General features: G+C 44.1%; 1 protein-coding gene across 2 annotated transcripts in view; it reads left to right on the top strand.

The window, feature by feature from the left end:
* PANK4 (pantothenate kinase 4 (inactive)) overlaps positions 1-25001 on the top strand; it is a 483727-nt gene that overhangs the window by 382920 nt on the left and 75806 nt on the right. For both annotated transcript variants that reach the window (XM_078642473.1, XM_078642474.1), the window contains exons 14-15: positions 2385-2440; positions 16891-16940. In XM_078642473.1, coding sequence (XP_078498599.1) covers positions 2385-2440; positions 16891-16940 — 106 coding nt within the window. The remainder of the gene's footprint in view (positions 1-2384; positions 2441-16890; positions 16941-25001) is intronic.

Genomic DNA, 25001 nt, shown 5'->3' with positions numbered 1-25001 from the left:
GCCTGTTCTGGGACAACGAGGATGGGAAGAAGGGGAGAGAGTCTGTTGACTAAACTTTTGGCGAACATTTTTGTGTCCACGTTAAGGAATGAGAATGGTCTATAGAATGAGCACATTTGGGGAGGGTGGGGGGTTTATCTGGTTTTAATAGTGTGACTATGAGCGCCTACCTCATTGATTGGGGCATTATGCCAGTGTCACAAACTGATAGTTACAAGATAAATAACATTTCCATTGCTGCAACTGAGTAATTGGGGAAAATGCAGCCAGTGCTTACTTCGACAAAATGTTGGATTCCTTTTATATTTTTTAATACTAGGGTTGCTGAATGCTAGGGCTGCCTAGTTTTCATTTCACCTTATACGTCTTTCTTTTACCCCGCACTTCTGTTTTTAGTATTAAATCAATTTTTATTGGCACAACCCAAAGCAAAACATGACAATGGTGCCTACAACCAAGTGGGCCTTATAACATCTGATCAGGTCACAACACCGAGACTGTGAATAGAAGCAAACCATCTGTTAGTTAACACAGCATGTCGCCTACAACCGAGAGAGGGCCAGCTGCGTCTGTAAAGGAGGGGGGAGTTGGCAACCACATCCCCTGTGGATGGATAGTCACATGGTCCAGTGTGTTGCCAAGCATGTGAGGAATAGTAGCCAACAGCCTGTGACAGATCGAAGCTTAGTGGTGGTTCTGCTTTTGACAAAAGACAAAGAACAATGAAAAGAAAAAGTCAAAACCCTTTCCCACCACCTCCCCAGTGAGCAAGAAACACATCCTTATGGTTTTACCGCATTCTTTAAAGTCCATGTTTTCTCCATTTCCCAATGTTGTCCTGTCTTTTTCTTCCTTTCCTCCTATCCCCTTTTCTTCCTTTCTTGGGCTTTCTCTGGGTCAAAGCCTTATGAATAAAAAAAATGACTCGGTGCCCACATCTTGCGACCACCAGAACAAATTAAGGACTAGGTGCAGCAGAGTGCATTTTCGAATTCCAGTCTATGTCCCGCTTTCTTTCTGCTATCCTCAACAAAGTTTCGTGAAGGGGTGTGTATGGTGGTAACAGCATGGGCTACTCTTGCATTGCCCACCTTTCTAATGCAGTCATGTGTTTTAAGTGTTCACTATTCTAGTTTGTGGTCCACAGTAGCGTATTCTGAACAACAATTGCCATTTAAAGAGCAAAGAGTGTTTGGATAAAGTAAAGCTGTAACCTGCAAAGTTACTTAAATGCCTTTCAGGTGCATAAATCTGGTACTGGTTAAATATTATTTCTGCAAAGAGTACCAGTCCACCTTTCCAGTGGGTATTCATTGTACCGTTGTGACTCAGCAACTTACAGTTGTAAATCCCTCAGTTGGGGCATCAGACCTCTAGATACATATTACAATGTAGCTACCATTGCCTACGTTGGTGCTTTAAAGGGTATGAGATAAAACGACATACTTTCATACCCTTCCAAAATGGCTCTTAAGGAGGCAGTTAGCTTGCAGTACTCGGGTGAACCTTGGCAAGTTCAAAACATAGTGAGAGTGAACTTCCAAGGATGTCTCTTATTCGCAGTTGCTTCAAGTTTGTTCTGGGCATGGGCAAGATGTTGTCCTATTAGCACGAGTTATCCAAAGTTTGCAATTAAATATGTAGGAGGTCATTGTGTCATTTCTAGACAAAACTGGTATAGATGCAGATGATCAGGTTGATTCAGGATCGTGCAGTGGCATAAGCAGTAGGAAACCTGCAACAGTATAGGATGGTATAAATATGGCCTTTGTGGAGAAGTGGGCAGCCCGCGTATTGGTTGAGCTTCAAGTCGATGAGATTGTGTAGTCTGTTAATCCTGTATAGGTCTGTGTGTAACATATGAGTCACACTTTCGACTTCCTCAAATGTTTGAGCCATTCCTTTTTCCAAAGTGGATGAATAAGTACTGTTTAGTTGAGTGGTAGGAACAATTTTTATTGAAAGCGGGATGTATATGAAAACTTTGGGAGCTAGTCCTACTTTAAAACATTTTCCTTAAGCAGCGGATATTTGCCACTTTTTTCAAGGCTGTGTTGTCTTCGCCGTACATCTCTATTCATATAAATGTTTCCTGAAACAACCCCTTCATATATGCAGACCATGAAGATGAGCTGCAGCCCACTGCTTTTACTCTTCACTCAGAACTTTATTTGAAAGGAGCAATATATGATTTTCAAAATGTTGCATTAACCGAAATCTTGATTGGACCGTCTAACATGCCAGACCCTGAAATCCCACACCTCATTTCGTTGCAAAAATTCAGGATTTGTTTTCGCAGCTGGGTAATAATGTATGGTTTTGTGATTTTTTTGTTACATTTGATGACTTCCAGAAAACACTTTCATGTTTTTTTGTTCCTGCAGAGTCCTTGAAACAGAATCACAATTCGGGCTCGAAGAGGCGAAGATGAAACTGCAAGGTAAGTAGATGAAAGCTGGAATGTTGAGAGAACCCAGCGCTGAATAGCTTGAAAATGTATGAGCAGTGTTATTTGTTAGTTTAATTTATCTGTCCTTTTAGCTAACTTGGAAGGCATAGGCAGAGTTCTGAGACTGCTGAAGGCACATAGCAGGTCCACACCTCTATGACTTTACCACAAAAGTGACAGTGACTCACCGAAAGCCGCATTGTGAACTTACAGTGGACTTACAACCCAACCACTGCTTATAATTGGGTGGCTTTGTTGTCACTCATTTGCTTGCTTCTTATTCGAAGGCTTGCCTTTCTGTTCTTGTTTGTGCCTTCTCTAGAGCACAGCCGCTCTGTGATCCTTTTGATTGACCTACTTGTATCTTTTCATTGCTCACATTTAGGTAACTACTTTTTTACCCTCCCCCATGTTTTGATTGGGTCCTTGCTGAGTTGTTGTGCTGACAATCTCATTGGGATGCACCTGTACTCTGGGAATACTACTGAAACCGGAGAAGACTGTGAGCAGCATTGGCAGCACACACAAATTTAACTTGTTACTGTACTGCAGAAGGACAAATATCCCTAAACACGTGTGTAGAGATACACAGCACTGGCTGCACCAACAATGGTGAATACTAAAGACTTTCAACTGAAGTGACTTATCACACACTGCATTTACCACAATGCATCTGGGCTGATTGTGTGCTGGTATGAAAGGCAGTGTGCCCCCTCCTTTTTTGATTGGCTCTTTGCTGAGTATTCGGTTTGATGAGCTCTGGGATGCACCTCTGCTCTGGGATTGATAGTAAACCTGAGAAGACTGAGTACTATAGCCAGCACCCACACATTTAACCTGCTATTCTCCTCTGAAGAAGGACAACTATCCTGAAACGTGGCTAGAGATACACAGCACTGACTGTGACACAAATATTCAATACTGAAGAAGGACAACTATCCTGAAACGTGGCTAGAGATACACAGCACTGACTGTGACACAAATATTCAATACTAAAGACTTTCCACTAAAGTCAGTGTTAATATGAACTGCATTTACCACTCTGTGTCGGGGTTAATTGTGTGATGATATGCCAGGCAATATGCTCCCTCCCTGTTTTTTAGAAGTAACTGATGCTTTGCTAGATTTGATTGCAATTCAAAATATTTTGCTGCCTGCTCACTTAGACTTGAGCTCTGTTTCGATTATTGCACAAAAATGTTCCTCACTTGTAGGCACCAACTCTATGAGCAGTTGTAAGTGGTATTATTTATTTCTGTGAAAAGATCCTAGCATCTGTAAACATTAAAACCTATCCTATTTAACACATTTCTCACATCTGAAGTGACTACCTGATTAACAAGTTCAGATCTCTTTTGCATCATCAAAAAATTGTGTCATTAAAGACCGTGAGGAAGAGCGCATTGGGTCAAAATTGTATTATATGTCTTTGTAGTGGTGGCAGATGTTAGCAAGATTAATTTTTGAAGCAGTTTGTGTCTGACCAGCAGGCACTCTTCAGCTGAAGCAGTGGGCTGTTCTCTGCAGAGTTACCTATATAGAACTCAACTCTCAAGGACTTGTTTGAATAGCTCAGTTTTCAAGAAATTAGAGATAATCAATGGAATAATTGAGTTTTGGGCAGGTGGCCTGACACGTCAGTGGAGGTTCTGGCATCTGCTTTAGGCATTCCCCTGCCGTCTTGAGGGGAATGCCATCAATGCAGCTACTGGTGCTCCATTGCAGTAAAGGCAGAGATTCTTGTTGAGAAGTTAGAGTGGTGCTCCTTTCTTGAAGAAACTGTATAAAACGGACAATCTTACACACACAGTTGATGACCAGGGTAGTGCACACCATGATACGCTGGAGATCCTGCGCACCATCCACATTCTTTATACCTCCAAGGGGTCCCCCACAACTCATGCGTGGACAAGTACTTGGATAATACTGTGCTAGGCTGGCTAATGCCGGTACAGCTTTTGTTTTTGTCTCAGCCTGTCACAGTAGACACACTTAAGGAGGTGACCTCTGGCTTGCTGACAACAAAAAACACCAGGATCAGAGGGACTTCCTGCCGAATTCTAGAAGCGCTATCCAGGCCTGCTCACCCCTCTTGAAGAAGAGCAAGTAAACCCTGCACTCCCCCTGACCCTATACGAAGCAGTCATGGTCACACTGCGAAACCAGGGAAACTGCCCTATCCCTTCCAAACTGTGACAAGATCTTAGCCAAATTAATAGCGAACCGCCTAAATCTTCTGCTGTCGTGATAGCCAGAAACCGGTCCTTGGATGCTTGATTCCGGTCTGGGAAAGACATGGCTTTGTAGTTCGGACTGGACTGTTCCCATGAGGCACAGGGTCAGAGCTGATTTGCATATAGCCAGTGTCTAACCCAGGGTGGTGTGGAGTGCAAAAAAACAATGGATTTAGGCCCAGATCCTTGTACTGGGGTGCATGTATGACATTGTTCTACATTCTGTCCATCAACTGTGATTTTTGCAGTCGTGAGGCCAGGGCAGGCCAGGTTCATACCAGGCTGATCAGCTGCCCACAACCTGCAGACCCTATTTGCCCACCTGCAGATTCTGGACCCAGATTGAGGCACAGTAACCGTCTTCCTTGATGCCTCTAAGGCTTTCGATTACTTGCAGTGGGACTATCTACTCACTATTTTCGCCCAAATTGATCTCTAGTATTTTTCTAGAGTGGCTAAAGTTACAATATGTTGCACCCACCGCCGGAATATGCATCAACAGCTTCTCCGCTTCCTTCACCATATCGAGGGTAACTAGACAGGGGGTACCCTCTCTCCCCAATCCTCTTTTCCCTGGCACTTGAACCCCTTGCAGTACAACTATGTCAACACTACATGAAATACACCATTTGATACATGTCACAACATCTTATCTCGGGTTATATGGAAGACATGACCCTATACTTGAGAAATCCTAGCACAAGTCTCAACGATGTACTTTCTAGAGTACCTGTGTTTTGGGATGTTCTCTGGGATCACCATCAACTGGACTAAAACCCAGATCTTTCCAGTATACGTGCCAGACTTCACCCTGGAGTGGTGTGAAGATTCTGTGAAGTACCTGGGGGTTTGGGTGAACAGAGATATGGAAGCTGTATTATTGGAGAATAATGGTTAGACACCCTGTAAATAAATGGTGGACCAGATAGTCCATTGGATATCACTCCTGCCATCACTAGTGGGTAAAATTAGCCTTATTAAAATGATACTTTTCACCAAACTCCTTTACCTATTCAGCTCCATCCCCCTATTGCTCACACAGTGCCGTTTCAGGCAAATCCGTACTAAATTCATAAAGTTAACATGGACTAACTAGCATCCCTGAATCAAATGGGATACCCTCACACTCCCCTTTCACATAGGATCATTCAAGGCCCCAGACTTATATTACCTGTGCACCCAGACACACCCTGACGCTTTCATCCAACACGTTGCAGTCAAAATGGACTCAGTCACTCCACTCCTACTGCGTATCCTACTCAGTGACTCTTCCCACACTACTGCCTACCTATTTTAAATCCAGAATGCACCTCCAGAGCCTGAGGCCTACTTGGAAAGTGGATGAGCTGTGAGCCTCCTGTGCTCCCCCCTCCCCTCCGTCCACACCAGCAGATCCCATCCACTCATGAACCCAAAGAAATCGCCCAACTACCTCACAAAGGGCTCTCCAAATGTGGGAACCTTTACCTGAATAAAATGTTAAACTGGGGAAGGGTTCCTGGAACCGGTCCCATACACTCCCCTCGATGTTTACTACAGGATCTGAGGAGCCCTCTGGACATGCACCGCAGACTTCCCGGCAGAACCAGTGTCATAGGGCACTTGAGTCTCTTGTAGCCACATCCACAAAGCAACTAATTTCCAGACTATATACTAAATGATAGTCTGGAGAACACCACTTAGATTCAGTCACACAAAAATTACAATAATGTTACAATATATTGTGCAAAGAAGAAGAAGAATTAGTCATACATAAAAAGTACAATATTTAAAATACAACTAATTTCTAAGTACATTACACAGATGGTATAAGGTAGCATACCAGTCTATTATGTGTAATCCAAAAATAAAAAATTCAAATAACTTGTAACACGTTTCGTCTGATAGTCTTCCTCAGGGCTTTGCAAATAAGTAAATCACAAGGTAAAAATACCAGCCGCAAGCTAAATATGTACGCCATGGTCGTGCCGCCATCCTTCAGAGACATATGAGCGCCCCTCAGGTCCTTTCTTTTGGTTGCGTCCAGTGTACACCAAAGCACCATGCATACCCGGAAAGGGTGTCACACTTGTCAGCATTAAAGCCTGATACCACATTGATGTAAGATGTAAACAAAGCCACAGCATGCTGCCGCTTCGTCACATAGAGACTAAGGTAGATTGTATTGGTTTGGCGGACTTACTGACTTCCTTCTGCGCCCTCCATATGACTGATGTCTTTACTCTATCTGTTTCATGTACTGTAAAACTTGAATTTAAAAAAAGTATAAAAAGGAAACTGTATTAAGCAACAATGGTTCTTTTGGAGAGTCTGAAAGAAACACTTCTATATAGATTTTCAGAGGCTATTTCTGGTGTCCTAAGGGTGCGAGTAATCACTACAGAATACCTTGCACACATTCCGTATGAACATTCTCCCAAACGGGTGAGTCATGTATTTTGACAAATCAAAAAATAATATTTACATATAGGTGCTTGATGAGAGGTGAAGCAGCACAGTGCTCGTGTAGTGAGAAACTGGTGAAATCAAAGCAATATATATAAAATGATAATGCCTGACAGTCAGTAGAGTAATTCCATAGAGGGCAATGATATATTTGTGCATTTTGCCCAACTGCAATATTACAATCCAGGCTAATTTGTGTAAACCTTCAACGTTTCAACCCGCAGGAATGGAACTTTGTGAAACCTGGCCTCCATTAAGACAAACAATGCATGCACCCTCTATGGTAAATAAAATAACCTGAACCCAAGAGTAGTGTGCAATAATTCAGTAAAATTTTTAGTAAATAACGGTTTGGAAAGATCTCGCCTTGAACTGGGGGAGTTGTGTTACTCGCATAAAATACAGGAATGTGCAATGTAGTCAGGGCCACCAGACTTTTCCAGAATGGAAGGCCCAATTTTGGGGCATGGTTGACTAAGTTAAGCAGCAAGAAGAGTGAAATTATGCAGCGCATTATGCTGCAAAACATTATGAAGGTTTGTGCTTTTGCACTTCTGTTCTGATCACTGCAATTGAAGACTGTACAAGACACCTTGAGAGCAACAGTGAGCCTGGCTCTCTGTCGATGTGCGGGGTGCTCTGTAATGCAGATAAACTCTGAAGGCGATCTTGGATAAAATTTGCTTTTTCTTGCAAATGGGGGTGCACTTTGTGTTAGGGGTGCTCAACAGATTTGTGATCAGGACACCAGCATATTTGGCCTAGTAGTGTAGTCATGTTGACTGCACCTTAAATAATGCTGCTATTTCGGCTCCCAAACTACTCCAAGATTTAGTTGCACCAGAAAATACGAACTGTGCTGATACAGTGCTTTAAGCACATATACAAGGTGAACTGCTCAAAGTTTGTGTGATATGTACCGTGCTTAGCTTCTGATCGAAAAACGAACATTAGTTAAAGGTCCGCAAATGCCTGTGATTTCCCTATAACTTGGTCCTTTTGTGTTTGGGTCTGTCACATAAGTCCAAGGCCTGCAACGACTACACCAGAAAGCCACCCGACATCACAAGGTGAAGCTCTATATGGTGAAGCATGAGGAGGCTTTGCGCAGGTCCTGCTCCAAGTCAAGGGTGCAGAATCACACAAGGTCCTGCACCCGAAGTTATTCCTGTGGCCAATGTTTCTCGCATTTGAAGTCTTCTAGGGTCCAGGTGGTACTCTGACCTTTCTGCCACTCTTGAAAGAAGGCGCACAGGTGTCACTGTGGCTTTCTATCTCACTCCGTTTTCCACAGAGGAGCCGATTTAATCTTTAGTCCTGATGCATCCCGAGATTCTGGGCCCATCAGCGACCTTGCAGCAAGTCAAAGGCTTTCATGAGCCTGTGCCATGCATCTTCGGCATCCTTACTGTTCCCTCTGGCACGCCTACCGGCTCAAAGGATAAGCAGAGCCCTCTAATCATGCTACTGCTCTTGGCGGCATCTGGACTCATTGAACCCACCTCAGGTTCTTTATTGGCACCAGGCTGGGTGCCGAAACCTGGGCCAACCCCTTATTCATCAGTGTCGGCACAGATGCCACGTATGCGGAAGGAGGACCCATAACCCATTTTCTGCCCGCCTCCAAGCCTGCTTCAGCTCGACCGGGCCACGTCCAGATCTTGTTGTACTGATAGTAAACTCATTGCACTCTGATACAAGAGAAGTGGAGAAGTGTGGCTCAATGGTTAGAGCAGGCAGACCTTGATGCAGAGCTCTGGCCAGGGACCAGGGTTCGATTCCCGCCTCGGCGGGTCTCGGGCTCATTAATTCCCCTGACTGGATATTCTCACCTCAGTGCCTGTTCAGATCATGGGTCCCACGCTGCAACTCCGGGCAAAAGCTTGCTTAGTCTCCACAACGGCCCCAAAAGCGCTGGGATGCCTGGCTGCACCTGGGGGGTGCCCAGGTGTGGACATTTCCCAGGAAAACCAGGAAGGGTTCCTAAGTGGTATACGGACAGCGCCGGGACACCTCCGGTGGAGGTAGCTGTGCGCTTTACAAATTCCGACATTTACATTTACATTTACAATACCACTCCTGCTCGACCATGCACATACATTACTCCATCTTTTTGGTTCGGCCTTTGATCAGGGTCAGTAATATGGAGATGACATGGGAGAGGATGGAGAATAATGTGCCACACGTTAGGCCTACTGGTACATGGAGTTATGAGGCCTGTGGACTGGACACCTCGCCCAATACCTTGTTAGTTTCCTTCCCTGAGCCACCAACAAAGGAAAGTGTTTCTTTTGCCACTGACATCAGAAGAGCTGCGGAGGTCCTTGACCTTCACCTCCCCACTATGGAGGTTAAAACAAGTACCCTCACAGAGGTCCTTCAGCCTGTCCAGGCAGAGACAGAACCTCTTTACCTTTTAATGAGCCTCTGACTTACACGTTGTTGGGCACTTGGGCTGAGAGCCTACTCTCTACTCAGTCAATTGATAAGTCGCCTTTTGCCATAGACTTGCTCCAGGTGAGCCAGATTTCTTGACCTTTGGAAACTTGATTATAGTACCGATTGTGGTCTGTAATTTCATCATTTTTTCTGTCAATTTAAATCTCCTGAGGACCTCTGTTGTCTTTAATAGATTTCTTGACCTAGCACCTGATACATGATAGCTTGGTGGTACAAGCACCCGCCAGCAAGTAAACTGTAACGCTTTTCCAGGCACTCCTTTTGATAGGGAGTTGAAATGATTTGACACATTAGGCAAGCCCGTGTTCTTCTCAGACAGTCTTGCCCTGAGGTCAATCAACGTGAGATGCCTGCTTAAGCCATTGTACCCACACCCTTTGGGACATGGTGGGTGAGATCTTAACTGTGGTCTCAAAAGACCTACGGCCTTCAGTTGCCCAAACGATTCAAAATGGTTGGGGTACCACCAAATTTATCAATTGCTCAGTCTGGATACCACAGATTGTCTTGGCAGGGCTATGGAAACTAGCCTGTTGCTCCGGCGCAATGCATGGATAAGGTCCACAGGGCTCATTAATGGACTTGCCTTTTGTCAACTCCTGCCTGTTTGGTGAAAAGGCAGACTCCGACCTGGAACAATCAATATAAAGAAAGATGAACCACAGCACGTTCAGTGAGTCTCCCTACCGCAGTCTGGTAATCCCACAACAATTTTTTGTGGCATCCCACAACAAGTTTAAGTGCCATCCATTAATCCAATGGAGTCAGGATCATTGACTTCTGGAGGAGTGGCCCAACATTACATTCAAATGATGGGACTGCCAATTGTCCAGAGGGGCTACCCCTTCCATTGCATTTTCACGGCCACACCTGCCGCCTCCAGCATAACACCAGTCAATACCATTTTAACAGTGTTGAGGCTGTTAGGTCTTACTCCATCCTTGTTGCTGCCGACTACGCCAATGTAGAATCTTCACTTAGGAAAATAATAATGCAGCTTGAGACTTGCGCGACAATCAAATCCAGGTTTATTGGTAGGATGTAATCAAGTCCCATCCATACCACAGCCAGTACATTTAACCACCTCCAGCATTTGAACTAAAGCATTCTCTCAAAGACAACTTAGAATGCAGAACCATCACATTGTGGTAACAACGATACATCAATTCTATGACATCAGAGTAAAGACAGATGCCACAACCACCTCTCAGGCTCATTAGGCCAACCGAGCCATAGAGAAGGTACTGGTCTCGGAAGTGAGGACTGAGTGTTAGTCCTACTTCTTGTGACCAAGCAGGAAGGAAGCCTCAGACCTATCCTGGGTCTTTGCCCTCTCAACACATTTCTGCTCAAACAGAAATTGAAGATGCTCACCCTGGACCAGGTTCTATTTGCCCTCTATTTCAGAGACTGGATAGTGCTGTTGGACCTGCATGTTTCACATACTTGTGCTGAAGGCCTTCAGGCGCCACCTGCAGTCTGCAGTTCATAGTGGGCCACAAGCAGTTTCACTTTGCTCTGTTCCTGTGGAACTAACTGGATCACCAGAGGACTTGTCTTTTGGCACACTACTAGGCAGTATCTTTAAATGCCAGATAAACTCTGCTGATGACTCCTAGTGGATCACAAATGGCAATTGCACCCCTAAGTTTGGCATGGCATTATCCAATAGTGGAGAAATCCCGGGCTAGATCTGTTCTCCACTGCTGAGAATGTGCATTGTTAGCACTTTTGCATGCTGCAGCTTCCCAGAAAGCTCTCCCTCGCAATGTATTCCACATTTAGTGGGGCGCTGGACTCCCCAATGCCTTTCTGACACTACCTTTCCTGCCCCAAGTTCTGAAGGAAATCAGGAATGATTGTGCCGAAGTTACCTTTGTGGCACCAAATTCGGCCAGCATGGTGCATCACCCTGAACCTCTGGGCCTGAGCATCTGTCCTCTGCTCAGGCTTCCGCTGTGAGAGGATCGCCTGTTGAAACAACAGGGAAGGTCCTGCATCTGAGTCTGCGCAATCTGCATCTTCGTGTATGGAGACTGAGTGGCAGCATGTGAGTTCTTTTGATCTTCCTCCCAAGGACGATGTCATCCTGGCGGCCAGGTTCCCTTTCACAAAATTGGATTATGAACACCACTGGGACAAGTTAGTGACACAGCATGGTACCTGACCGTTAAACCCATTTCAGGCAAAACTGTTGGTTGTGTTTGCGATGTCCTTTTCCTTGAAAAACTGGTGCTGCACTCAAGTTCAAGTACAAGTTCAAGTTCAAATAACTTTATTCGATTGTTAACATTACAATCATAAAAGCACAATTCATAAGCATACAGTTAAAAACAAGTGATCCTTTCCATTTGTGAAACGAGAGGTTACATGAGCAATATAAAACAAGGGTAGCAGGCAGAATAAACACTTAAAAAATATAAATAGTTATAAAAAAAGATAAAAAGTTAACAATATACCTAACAACAGCAGCATAATTATCCCTCCATACTTTTCCTGAATGTAATTACTGATTTCAGAAAACTGCATACAAATAAAGTGCAGTCACAGTTCAGGAGTTGAAGGTAGTAAAGTGCTGGTTTAATCTGTGCAAATTTCAGTTCTTTGAGGCATGGTTTTAAGTATAGCCTCCGGGGTACTATGTAATAAGGACAAAAATATAAAAAGTGCGCCAGATCTTGCGGAGACTTTCCGTCGCAGCCGCAAGCTGGCAACACTTGACCTCGATGGGCACCACTCTGTACCGCCAGTAAAAGATGAAACAAATCAAAACGGAACCTTGTTAATAAATAGCGTTCATAGCCAGTCATGGGCCATGTTAAGTATGGTTCCATTTGTAGACAGGTTTTAAGTAGTGCGTGTTTCCTAACTGTCTTTATGTAGCTCGGCCTCTTCCCGGGCTAAATACCTGGTTGTCATGAATGTATTTTTCACAAAGGTGACAACTATTTTAGTGGTAGAGTCTGGGGTTAAAAACAAATCAGGCCGTCCTATTTCAGTAAAACAATCATTAATGTACTTCAGCCACGGAACCTTAAACCTACCCTCCCATGTTAGGGCTTCTTTTAATATATCATGGGTAAGAGGTATGTCATTATTTAGCCAGCAGTTCAACCAACACAATAGAGGATTAGCTGCTATTCTATCGCTTAAATAGGGCACCCCTAGCTCCTCATGTACGGAGAAGTTTCCAGTTCCCCTTGGTAGCCTCAATATCTGCTTCAGGAAATTATTTTCTACAACCTCCAGGTCCCGCATCTGGCTATAGCCTCAGAGCTCGCTTCCGTAGCAAGCAACGGCAATGCTCTTTGCCTGATATAATTTAAGCAAGGCAGCCACCGGACTATTGCCAATTTTTCTTGCGAAATCAAGTATGGCCGCATTGACGCGGGTTACCTCGCCCTTCTTCCTCAAGACAGCGGGGCCCCAAGATAGTTGGTAATCAAAAAGTACCCCGAGGTATGAGAAGGTTCTGGTGGTTGGAATTTTTTCCTTATTTATATTAAAAAGGTTGGATTTTCGTGACCCTAGGCCTGTCTTCATAACATAAGACTTAGAGTTGTTAATACTTAAGCCTCGAGACTCCATGAAATCAAAGAAAGAATTTAAAAGTGTCTGGAGGCCGATTGCTGTCCTTGAAATAAGGACAGCATCGTCCGCGTAGAGCAGAACTGGGACGCCTTTCCGACCTACGTAGGGGTAATCTGCTCCGGTTTTTAGCAAGTACTCCTCTAACTCGTTGATATACAAATTAAAGAGGAATGGAGCTAAAATACACCCCTGTCGAACACCCCGGTTAATTCTGATATCCCCCGTCACTTTCAGATCTTGGGTGTATCGAACATTAGCTCTTGTATCGGAGTGCAGGTCAGCCAGTAAGTTAATTAGATTCTGCTCTACACCCATCTTTAGCATGGTGTCCCATAACTTGCCTCTGTCCTGCATCTGAGTCGGCGCAATCTGCATCTTTGTGTATGGAGACTGAGTGGCAGCATGTGAGTTCTTTTGATCTTCCTCCCAAGGACGATGTCATCCTGGCGGCCAGGTTCCCTTTCACAAAATTGGATTATGAACACCACTGGGACAAGTTAGTGACACAGCATGGTACCTGACCGTTCAACCCATTTCAGGCAAAACTGTTGGTTGTGTTTGCGATGTCCTTTTCCTTGAAAAACTGGTGCTGCACTCAAGTTGTTCCTACCCTAGGTGTTGACGCCTTTCCATGTTGAACAAGCCATCATGCTTCTGACCTTATTTGCCCCGTCTCATCCCTCGAAACTGGACGAAAGCATTTGTTTGAATCCCAGTCATATCAAAGAACATCAGATGGATGATCAGTTCTTTGCTGGGTTCTATAGGGTAAAGAGGGGCAAGGTGGTACAGAAAATGACCTCGCAATGGATAGTCCTCTGCATTAAGATTTGCTATGCATTTATTAATAAGCAACCTCTAGAAGCTCTGAGAGCTCACTCCACCAGAGCCACAGCTGCCACCACTGATTTAGCTTGCGGAGTGTCTGTCCTTGATAGATCTGGCAACTAAGTAGGAATCAGTGCATATATTCACAAAGCACTGTTGCTTTGATAGTCACGTCCATCTGGGTGTGCAATTTGCACTCTCGATCTCGCAAGACTTTTTAGTCTGAGCAATTCCACAGATCCACCACCTAGGAAGGTTCTCCATTGATATGTATTCCTGAGGTGAGAATTCTGTAGTTTGAAGTATTCGTCAGTTACCTTTGGTAACACTCTTTTTCTACACCTCGTTCACCCCTCCATCTGTTTTTGCGGTATTGGCTCCTCTATCTAAAATGATCCAGTCTAGCAATCAGCACACTGGTTCATTCATTCTTCTAAAGGGTCCGCATCAGAGAGTGCAGAAGAGTTTGCTCCAGCAGAAGCGGTGTATTTTTTTATAATCATTCACACTAACCCTTCTGTATCATAGATAGGATTTATACTATAACCAAAACCTTTGGGCCCATGAAAACTCAATAACCACTTACAAATATCTGGTCTTTGGTAAAGCTAATAGGGACTCGATAATAAGAGACAGATGCTATTTACTTCATGAGAACCCATAATGAAGAAAATGCCTATCTAACAACCATAGTCACAATATGGCAATAATTCATCACTAAAGACAAACTCTTAATACTAAATATTTCAAAATATGAATGGTCAATACACACGTACATAGGAATCATAAATTCTGTGTTATTTCAATGTGACCGGTAAGTTCACAATAAAGAAATACACTTCCTTAACAAATTGGATTTTCATACAAACCTAAATTCGGAGAAATGCTAATGCCCAGTGTGCAAAAGTCAGAAATAGGTAATCCATCGGCCGAATTGGTACAGTTTAGGCAACATCACCAGCCGATGAAGTGCAAAGTAATCAGGATAGTCTCACTCAGGATTTTGAAGGATAATAGCCAGCCAGAGTAGCATAGAGAGTACAGCAGCAAAGGCTCTCTTCTCATAGAAACAACTACTGCTACGTTCTTTTCTCACAGTAATAATTATACCTCCAAATGTTTGTTATACAGTTCTACACGTTTCTCATTGGTCAGGATTATGAGGTGACCATCATCCGAGCCATTTCATCCAAATTTCTCTGTTAAAGTTCTTTGTTAGAAATGACCGTCATCACTGGTCTTCGGAAGTAGGAAACCGATTGTAGTTAACCCTGGGCGAAGCACTACGCTCCGCTCGCGGAGTTTGCGAAGTTTTTGCAACTTCGCACTACGCGAGCGGCACGTAGCACAGTGCGAACATGCGTAGTGCAGCGTAGCGTAGTGCAGTGCTCATTTTTTGCTTGTTCGCGGTCCTGAACGTCATGTTCGCGACCGCGAGCAAGCAAAATGACATCCCAGCGAGATTCTCAACGCGAGGAGGTCAGGTTTCTCATTGTGAGTGGTTGCGCATGCTCGCGACCGCTCTCAATGAGAAACTACCTGTTCGCGTTGAGAAAGCTGCCGCTCGAGTAATAATCTCCTCGAGCAGCAGAAAACTACAGCTCGCACTGTGCAAGATGCCGTTTTCAATGCTTGACCAGTGCCGGATGCTTGTTCGCACTGTGCAATCATTGAAAACGCATCTTGCACAGTGCGAACATGCTACTACGCAGCTCGCGTAGTGCTACGTGAAGTTTGCGAAGTGCACTAGGCGTAGCTTCGCGTAGCGCTACTCCGCGAACTACGCCCACCCTTAATTGTAGTTACTTCATGTCCTCGGACTTGCTTCCACATGAGCTTGCAGCATGGTTGAAACAAACTGAGATCAGCTTGCATGGGTGGTGTTTATATGTGGCTCTGCTCATCACTTCTAGTCTTATGGCACCACCTACTGGTGCTTAGAAGCACTGCTTTTGCGTTTTCCCGATCTGCTGTTTAAGCATCCAGCAGAAAGAGCTTTACTGAAGGTAATACAAATAGACTGCATTTTGGAAACAAAATACCCATTCATTAGCGTTGTTTTACACCAGTGTGATTCTTATGACAAGTTCTGACAAGCAACCAGGTAAATGAGAACTATGTTAAGATATTTCTCGCTCACTGTGTAAGTCTCCAAAATTGTGCTGGTAGCTAGAGAAGAGAATGCCAGGCCGAGGGGATATTTGGAATGATGAAACAGCAGCATATCCATGGACTAAGACCGAATGAGAGTTCTGCACATTGCAGACATCTAAGGGATATGCACATTTACTACATTTCCTCTGAAAGGCAGACAGTGCAGGTTTCTGGTAGGTTATTTAAATGGCGTCTGGTATATCCTTTGCATTCAGTTTCTTATTTCCTTCGCTATGTTCTGATACTTATTGCAATAATGGTTTGCAATTTTCTGAACAGTAGCTATATACATATAGAATAAACATTCGTACATACACCATTGTTGTTCGCTGATTTCTCAGAACAAAAGTAGTGGAGGTGCCTTGTTAGGTTCCCTGGCAGGTGAGATGTAGTCTCCAGACAAGCTTCTTTCAGTGAAATAGCCAATGGGCGGGACAGTGAAACCCATGTATGTTTTCCCAGTTCATCTGAGCCAAAAACAATCTGCAAAAGTCCATAGACCACATCAAATCTGCTGTAGGTTCTAATTCATTGGCAGGCATCATTACAACACCTCATTGGAAAGTCAAACTATTTGATCTGTAAATAAATTCATAATAATATAGCACTGCAATTACTTAAAGAAGTAAGCATTTTTATAGCTTTAAATGGTTTGTCTTGTGTGGTATTCCCGTAAGAGGCTTCATGTATTCATTCAAGTGGTAATGTTATGATTTCATTGTTTTACAGAACGTCCATGGCTGGTAGATACCTACAGCGATTGGATAGAAAGATTGAAGGTAATACCTTGCTTTACCATTATTGAGGTCTCTAGCATGTAAAAAGCTGCTTACAGTAATTTTGCAGTTTGTGCCAACCTGTTCCCTTTGGAGCAGGACCAAAGCAGATTTGTATGTGACTGGGTTTAGTCTGAGGTAACTTGGTGAGCAAAAAAATGAACTGGAATACTGCCCTGAGTAATTACCAGGAGTTTAGATTAAGTCAAGCATTCCATCCATCACTTTTTTGTATTCTTCATTACAACCTTCTAAGTGTGATGGGTAATCCCAGATGTGGGCCTGTGCTACTGGAACCAAGCAGCACTCGATTGAAAAGGCCCAACTAGCTTGAAACTGGTCTCAAGGTGCTTGTTTTCCAGTTGAGAGGACCTAACTTGGCAGTTCACAAGGACTGTTTCATTTGGAGCAGGGTAAAGGCTGATTTGTATCTGGCTGGGTCTAATTTGTGGTTGCATGGTGTGCAAAAACCTGATGGACTGTGATGTGGCCCGAGTATTTGGGATGTGGCCCGAGTAATTACCAGTGGCTGCGATTAATTCACACATTCCATCCATCACTTTTTTTGTAAACTTCATTAAGGTAATTTCAGACGCCTTGCTTTACATTCCACAAAGAGTTTCTCTGGAAACCCACATTACATATATATTCAAGAGTAGATATCCAAATGAAACACTCCCTTGCACTCCAACTCTGTTGGTGAGGCCTTGTCTACCTGAAACTGCCTGGTTCGAGGCATGTGTGCTGTAGATACATATTCTTTGCATACTCCTGCCATCTAGTGTTGGGTCTGGATGTTTGCAAGTTGTTTTTCTTCCAAGAAGTCTTTTCTAGTCAAAAGGTAAGGTGACTCCTCCTTTCACTGATATTGCACTTGTGCATCGATTCCATTGTTACATTGTTTTCTTTCCGCCATCGGGTTTGGACGTGGTTTGCGATGCTCTGGTTCAAAACTATCCTTCTGGTACCTCTCGGCGCGCAATACGCTGTACCCTCGATGATCTTGTTATTGGACACGTTTTTACTATTCTCCATTTCGAATCGATTGGGAAGCTCTTCATCTTTGGTCGAAGACATTGTGGACAGCCTTCGGGCCTTGCCGCACTGATTGACTTCTACTCCGTTGCGTACTAGCCGGCCTTCTGCAGATGGAACGGACTCTGTTTCAATTTTGTCCTTGATGCCACTCCAAGTACCTTCGCACTGAACTGCGTTAAGTCTGCTACTTGTGTCTCTCACTGGAGCACAAAGAAAAAAATTGTGAAGCTTGTCGTTCGTTCCGATAAAAAAAAAACTCTCCGGGATTATCGGGCTTGAGGAAGAGACATGCAGCGGCAAAACATACATCAAACTCCGTATATCTTCGGAGAAGAATCCAAACATGGAGAGGTCAAGGCGTCAGCAGTCGAAGAAGAGGAAGCCTTCTCTATCCAAGAATTGGATTCTGATCTAGGAATCGAGTTGGAGTCCGAAACGTTCCTCCAGGACAGGGTACCATGAGTACTAAAGCCCCTTTACCCCCCAAACTCTCTTCAACTAAACACAAGGCTTTGAGACCACCTCTGCCTTCGGGCCATGGTCGGCACTGAGATAATATTTCTAACGCCTGCCCTGTGGCCAGGCACCGAATCATCCAGTCAAGCCTTCAGGCTCGGACCGAGTCGAGAAAAGCAGTCTTCGGAACCAAAACTTTCCGCTCCAAAAGTCAAGAAAGACAAGTCTGGTTTGGCAATGAAACATTTGGTGCCGAAATCGAACGATGTCCTTCCAAAGCCTCCTGAACTGATCCTAGAGCTAAAGAAGGAAATGTTAGACCATTAGCAGATTTTTTTTTATATCAGCCCAGATACTGGATATATTTTGGCTAAAACACCTTCCAAAAGGAAAGTTAGTTCAGCGGACACTAGCTATAAAATTCCTCTCAAGAAAAAGGACATGGCTACAAGCTCTATTTACCTTAATCCTCAATTCCCTCCACCATCTTCACCACTACCACCATTGCCAGGCTCAGATCTTTACACATAACCTCAGGGGTCTCTACTTACACAACCTGGTATAGGGGATGACAATGACAATAGTCATTTACCAACCGACCCATGTGATGACTACAACATTGATCCACCCATTGATAATAATCCAGATTTATATCCTGTAAAGCCATCACCTCCAGATGATAATGTAGCTTACCCAGATGATAGGGTCTACACATAGGACAAGTCAGAGTCTATCTATGTTAAAATGCATGATGAGACATGCCGATTGAAACCTTAAAGACCCTGTCCGTGTCCGCATATTGACACCTATAGTTGACAAAAAGTATAAACCTCCACCATCCGATCCCATTTTTATTAAAGGACAGTTGCCTTTGGATTTACTTGTAGTCTCTAATGCTTGGAAGAGAGCAAATTCACAAACTTCTTCAGATGCACCTCCCCCAGATAAAGAATCTAAGTTGATTGATGCATCTGGTAAGAGTAGCTGCTCAAGTTGCTAACCACGGGCGTATTGCCAACACGCGGGACCTTACTAGCAAGGTACGATAGAGCCCACTAGGTCAAAATAGAAGACCCAAATCTCCACTTCCCAGAAGATAAGACAAAAGCACAGGAATTATTACAAGAAGGTAAACTCCTATCTAATTCCTCCATTAGATGTGCTTTAAATGGTGCTGACACTGCAGCAAGAAAAATTAATACCAGCATTCTTCTACGACGACATGCATGGCTTAGAAATTCAGGTTTTAAACCAGAAGTTCAACAGTCTATTCTGAATACTCCTTTTAACAGTTAAAGAAACAAAGAGAATCCACCCACATGTATAATAGGTGAAAAATGCAGGTTTAGGAATGGCAAGTGTTTCCTACATTGGTGGGAAGCACTTAGTGTTTTTTAAATACCCCTCACACACCAAAAGGGCCCTTGGTGTCATGCTTCATCATAGGGGTCTTCGCGTCCCTCTACGGAACGCGGCGTGCTACTAACCAATGGAGGTGACGGCAGAGGGGGAGTCCAAAGCCTATCTCCTCTATAGCTATCAAGGTAGCTCCACCAGGCGTCGGCCAGAAATCTAGGTCTTCACGGAAAGGTGGCAAGTTCACAGATTCTATGTCCAGATGAGTGACCCGAGTAAGGGAGTAGGGTGGGGGATATGTGCAAGGTCTGGTCGATGTCCCCTCCAGGTGCTGTCGTATTAATACCCTCAGTGCGGCATGGCTATCGCCCATCGCTACTCATCTCTCCTGCTGACCTGAAACTGAAGATTTCCCCCTCTGGGTATGGCCGCATCGATTTGCTGGACTTGAATTAATTCTGCACCAGGCGCCATCTTAGGAACAGGCCGGCTAGGGCGCTCCATGCAGTCTTTTCGGCAGAAAAAAGCTGGTTTGCAAGGGGTTTGAACAACCCCTAGCCCTGCTGGTGTAGACTCGATGGGCCAGACCATGGAGCCCAGAGTGGTTCGAGGAGCTATCTCTTTTTCTGCAGTCCGGTGAGAAGTGAGGGATTGGGGGGAATCGCATCCTCCACCAATCATGTTACTTCACCCCCGGTCTCCACCCTGCAGCAGGAGCACTCCCCAGTACAGTCGTTCGAGGCTACGGTAAGGCGCCTGGGTGTCAGTCGGCTCCTCCGGACAAGGTGGCCGCCATTTTGTCTCTCGCTGCAGCTCATATATGTATACGTTTGCTCAAACCTGTGGGCTGCCTCCTATGGCCTTGGTGTATGTGGCAAACTAGGGCTGTCTGCTCTTCACTCGTGCAGTCTTTTTCACAGGGTGATCGGGTCTCCAAACGCCGGAAGCATCAACAGCCTGCCTCTTCTCACAGGCTCCTGTGCTATCCCCTCTCCCAGGGTGTGACGCTCTGTTTTTTGCAGGATTTGATACTATCACTTATCACAGGGCCCCAAAGTAGTTTTGTATGCAGGCTGAAGAGCACAGGTTCACACAACTGTCTCTTTTCCAGTCTGTCTCTTTTCCCAGGTTCCCAGAGCTGTTTCCTCTCGCCGGCACTCTGGTTCCCAGGGCTATTATCCCAGTCTTATGCGCACAGGGTGGTCTCTTCTCCCAGACAGAGTCTCGCAGGGATTTTACGACTCCGAAATTGGAGCGGATTCTTCTCTCAACCCCTCAGGATTTCTTTGCCCTCTCCCAGGATCAAGCGACTACTGTCTACCACCTCCTAGGTGGGAGTCTCCGTTTCTTGCTCAATGGCTGACACGTTTTCTTTACAGGCACTTGTATTTTACTGCTGATTCCCCGGGCTCCCTGTTTCTTACTACCAGGCTCTTAGGTTCTCGTGTTTACCTGCGCCTCACACATGCTCCGTGCTCTCTTTTTCTCTGTATTTCCGTCTCACCCGCGGGCTCCGTGCTCTCAGGGTCCCGGTATCCCCTCACATCATTGCACGCCAAGGCTCTGGCAGGTTGTTCACCATGTGCGGTTTCATAGCTCCCTTGGCGTCATCTTGACATGTTGACTGGCAGGGACGTCTTGGCTCAAATCTCCGCAATACAAGATCAGTGAGCTACAGGCATTAACCTTAGAAGAACCCTTTTTACAACTTCATAAAGATAGAGTAGTTCTTCTCACTAACCCAAAATTCCTTCCAAAAGTAGTTTCTCCTTTTCATTTTAACCAATCAGTTGAGTTACCGGTGTTCTTTCCTCAACCTGATTCAGTAGCAGAAAGAGCTCTTCACACACTAGATGCCATGAGAGCGTTATTATACTATATTGAAAGAACAAAGAATTTCCGTAAGACAAAACAACGGTTTGTTGCATTTGCTACCCCTCACAAAGGCAGTCTTATCTCCAAATCTGGTATTTCTAGATGGATTGTTAAATGCATTCAAACCTGCTAAGCTAAAGCTAAAATAACTTTATCTATAACGCCTAAAGTGCATTCCACTCATGAAATAGCAGCATTTATGCCCTTTCTAGGTAACATTTCCATAGCTGACATTTGTAAAGCAGCAACATGGTCCACACCACACACATTTACTAAACATTATTTTGTGTATGTGTTAACACGTCAACAAGCTAATATAGGACAAGCAGTGCTAAAGACACTTTTTCAAACAACCGCAACACCTACCAGCTAGCCACCGCTTCGGGAGAATACTGCTATATAGTCTATGCAAAGCATGTGTATCTGCAGCACACATGCCTCAAACGGATTGTTACTTATCCTGTAAGCATCTGTTCTTGGCATGTAGAGCTGTAGATTCCTATCCGCTCCTCCCACCTCCCTGGGCTCCTGTAGTTGTTGCATTTGTTATAATTTACATTACATACGCATGGACATCTCTATTTTCACTTACTAAGTCCATTCTCACCCTCTTGCGGGAAAATAATGGAGTTGATGCCCATGCGCAATATCACCGAAAGGAGAAGTCACCAAGCCTTGTGACTGGAAAAGACTTCTTCGAAGAAAAACAACTTGCAAACATCTGGATTTAACACTAGATGGCACGAGTATGTAACATAATCCTTCTATTAACTGTTACTGGGCTATCTCCCAGCCTATTTTTAGTCTCTGTTCCAATTCCAATTTAACTTCATTCGGTCATACGGCCATTAAAGTGCACAGTGATAAATACATTTAAACATATAAAAATGTTTTGATAGTCATATTAAAACACCATTAATACATACAGTAGTAAAATTAATTTATTTTAAGCAGTATCCGCTTATCGACCACTATGCACAATGCGAGTTACATTTTCATATTTCAAACCAACTCAAACAGGATACATCAAAAATTGACAATTTTTGTATTTCTTCTGGTCAATATACAGCTTAGATCGTCTATCCAATGAAGTCAGCAATATTCCAATTTTATGCAATCATATGAAACATATAAAACCTCCATAAATAAAAACATGTCAATATTACATTATCAAGTCTATAAATAGGAAGTGCCTCAATTGTCAATTCATGCTATCGGTTATTAATATGATAATAATTTATCTTCAAACAACTGCAACTCATAATCATTAAGTGCTGTGTATCTCAGGGCATAAGCGTTCCTCTATAGGTGTGCCTAAGTTTATTATCATTTAAAACCTGGCTGCACTTACAATTCAGTTAAGGCTGGAACCTCACGAACAACCTGGGACAAGATATTCTGGCACCTGAACCATACACTCAACAGAAATCACGAATCCGCTTTTTGCGATGAGAATGATATTCATTACAGGAAAAAAGGATTCGTTCTACTGTCTCCAGTGCGTAACCACAAGCAGGGCATGCAGTTGTATCTTTGTTCGATTCCCATACATTAAATAACCTTAATGGTAAATAGCCACATAGAGACGTTTCGCCATAGGTGGTGAGATCTGGTCATAGAAAAGTTCAAACTCGGGTAAGGGTTGGATATTTAGAAACTCAGTGGTCAGACACCCCTCTCTATTCCTTCTATTACCTTAGCTAAGGCCAACTCAACTCTAATATTTACCCCACCTGTTTCTCCCTACATCCAAGTTACTCCTAGCTACTTACTACTCGGACTCCTCATTCCTGGTTCTTAACCCTTGCATTTAATCTCTTTTCTCTAATCGCTTTATTCTTCAACGCCTCCTATTATTTTTTTACTTCTTTCTCCTCTCACTTTTTTTTACTTTCCAGCTCTCTATCTTTCTCTGCTCTCTTCACTCTGACCTCTTCTCCTACATGTTCCCCTTTCCTTCACCTATGTTGCTGTCTTTTCCTTTGCCTTTCAATTGTAATACCCTTTTAATCTCTGTAGATCTCTTCCGTGTCACTCTGCTACTTCTCAGAATCCTCTTCCCTCCCCATACTCCTATTTCTTCTCTATAATCCCCTCTCTTTTGCTCTCCTGTATTCTACTCTTGTTCCAGGTCTCCCTCAATGCTTTCCTTCCACACTTTCTGACACAGCTGTCACCTTTCCTTTCTCTTCACATCCGCAAGACATGATCAACAAGCATGTCCCACACACTCCCATGACGTCAGTATTATCATTACAGACTACACCCTCTCCTGTCATGCCAGATGCATGACTATGCACATGCCATACTCTCATCCTATCTTCTATCACAGTACTTTCCACCATAAGTCATTCTCCCAATAGCCACATTGGGCTCTCCGTCATCCTTTTCTATCCCAACACACCATTCTCAGGTCACTATTTTTCTGCATCCAGTGATTTACCTCCCCCCCACCCCCTTCTGACACTCTCTCCTCCTTAGGACTTCTTCTTTATACCAACTTCTTCTTCTTCTTTATACCAACTTCTTTCTTTCCACCCCTTCCCATGCTCCCTCGGTGCCCCATCCGTCCTCATTCTTTCTCCACATCATACAGTCTTACCTTCACCTCCACCCCCTTTTACTTGCCACCTGTGGTCTGCTACAATTCTTCAATCATTCTCATGCCCAGACTCAACATCTTGCTCTATGGAACATCAAACGTCAATGCTAGGCCTTATTAGCCACTTCACACCTCTTGCTCCACCAAACACTCAACCTCATGCCCCAGAATCCGCCTCACTCACCACCTCATTTTCACACTTCAACTTTTTTTTCATTCCCCATGCTCTGATACCCCCCACTCCCCCATTGCCAGTGCTCTTCCTCTTGTCCCTTAATTCATCATGCCTTCCATGCTCCACCTCATGGCAACACTGACTCATGCCCCATGTGCCTCGAGCACTGCCACACCCTACACTATAGCGCAGCCCTATACGTAAACCCACGCTCCTGCTCATACTGTACTGCCGGATTAGGCATGATAATCAGTTGTATTTCTTTTTATTTATGGATACCAACCACCTTCACACCACACACAAATCATGATCTCTCCTCTAGTACCAAGCATACCTATGCAACACGAAATGACAAACCCACACCTCAAACCACACCATCACCCCCCCCCCACACACACACACACTTTAGATGTTATGCTAACTCACCACATACCCTGGCACACAATCTCAATCTACAGCCATACAGTAAAATATATTTATGCACAACTTAACTCTCCAGCCCTGTGAGGATAGATGGAAACTAGTGCTAGACCGGACTCCAGCAACCCGTCTTTTCCCCAGA

This window comes from Lissotriton helveticus, chromosome 5_1 (assembly GCF_964261635.1).
Source record: "Lissotriton helveticus chromosome 5_1, aLisHel1.1, whole genome shotgun sequence".
Lineage (NCBI taxonomy): Eukaryota > Metazoa > Chordata > Amphibia > Caudata > Salamandridae > Lissotriton > Lissotriton helveticus.
Note: the sequence above shows the minus strand (reverse complement) of the source record. Positions and strands in the feature narration are given on the sequence as shown.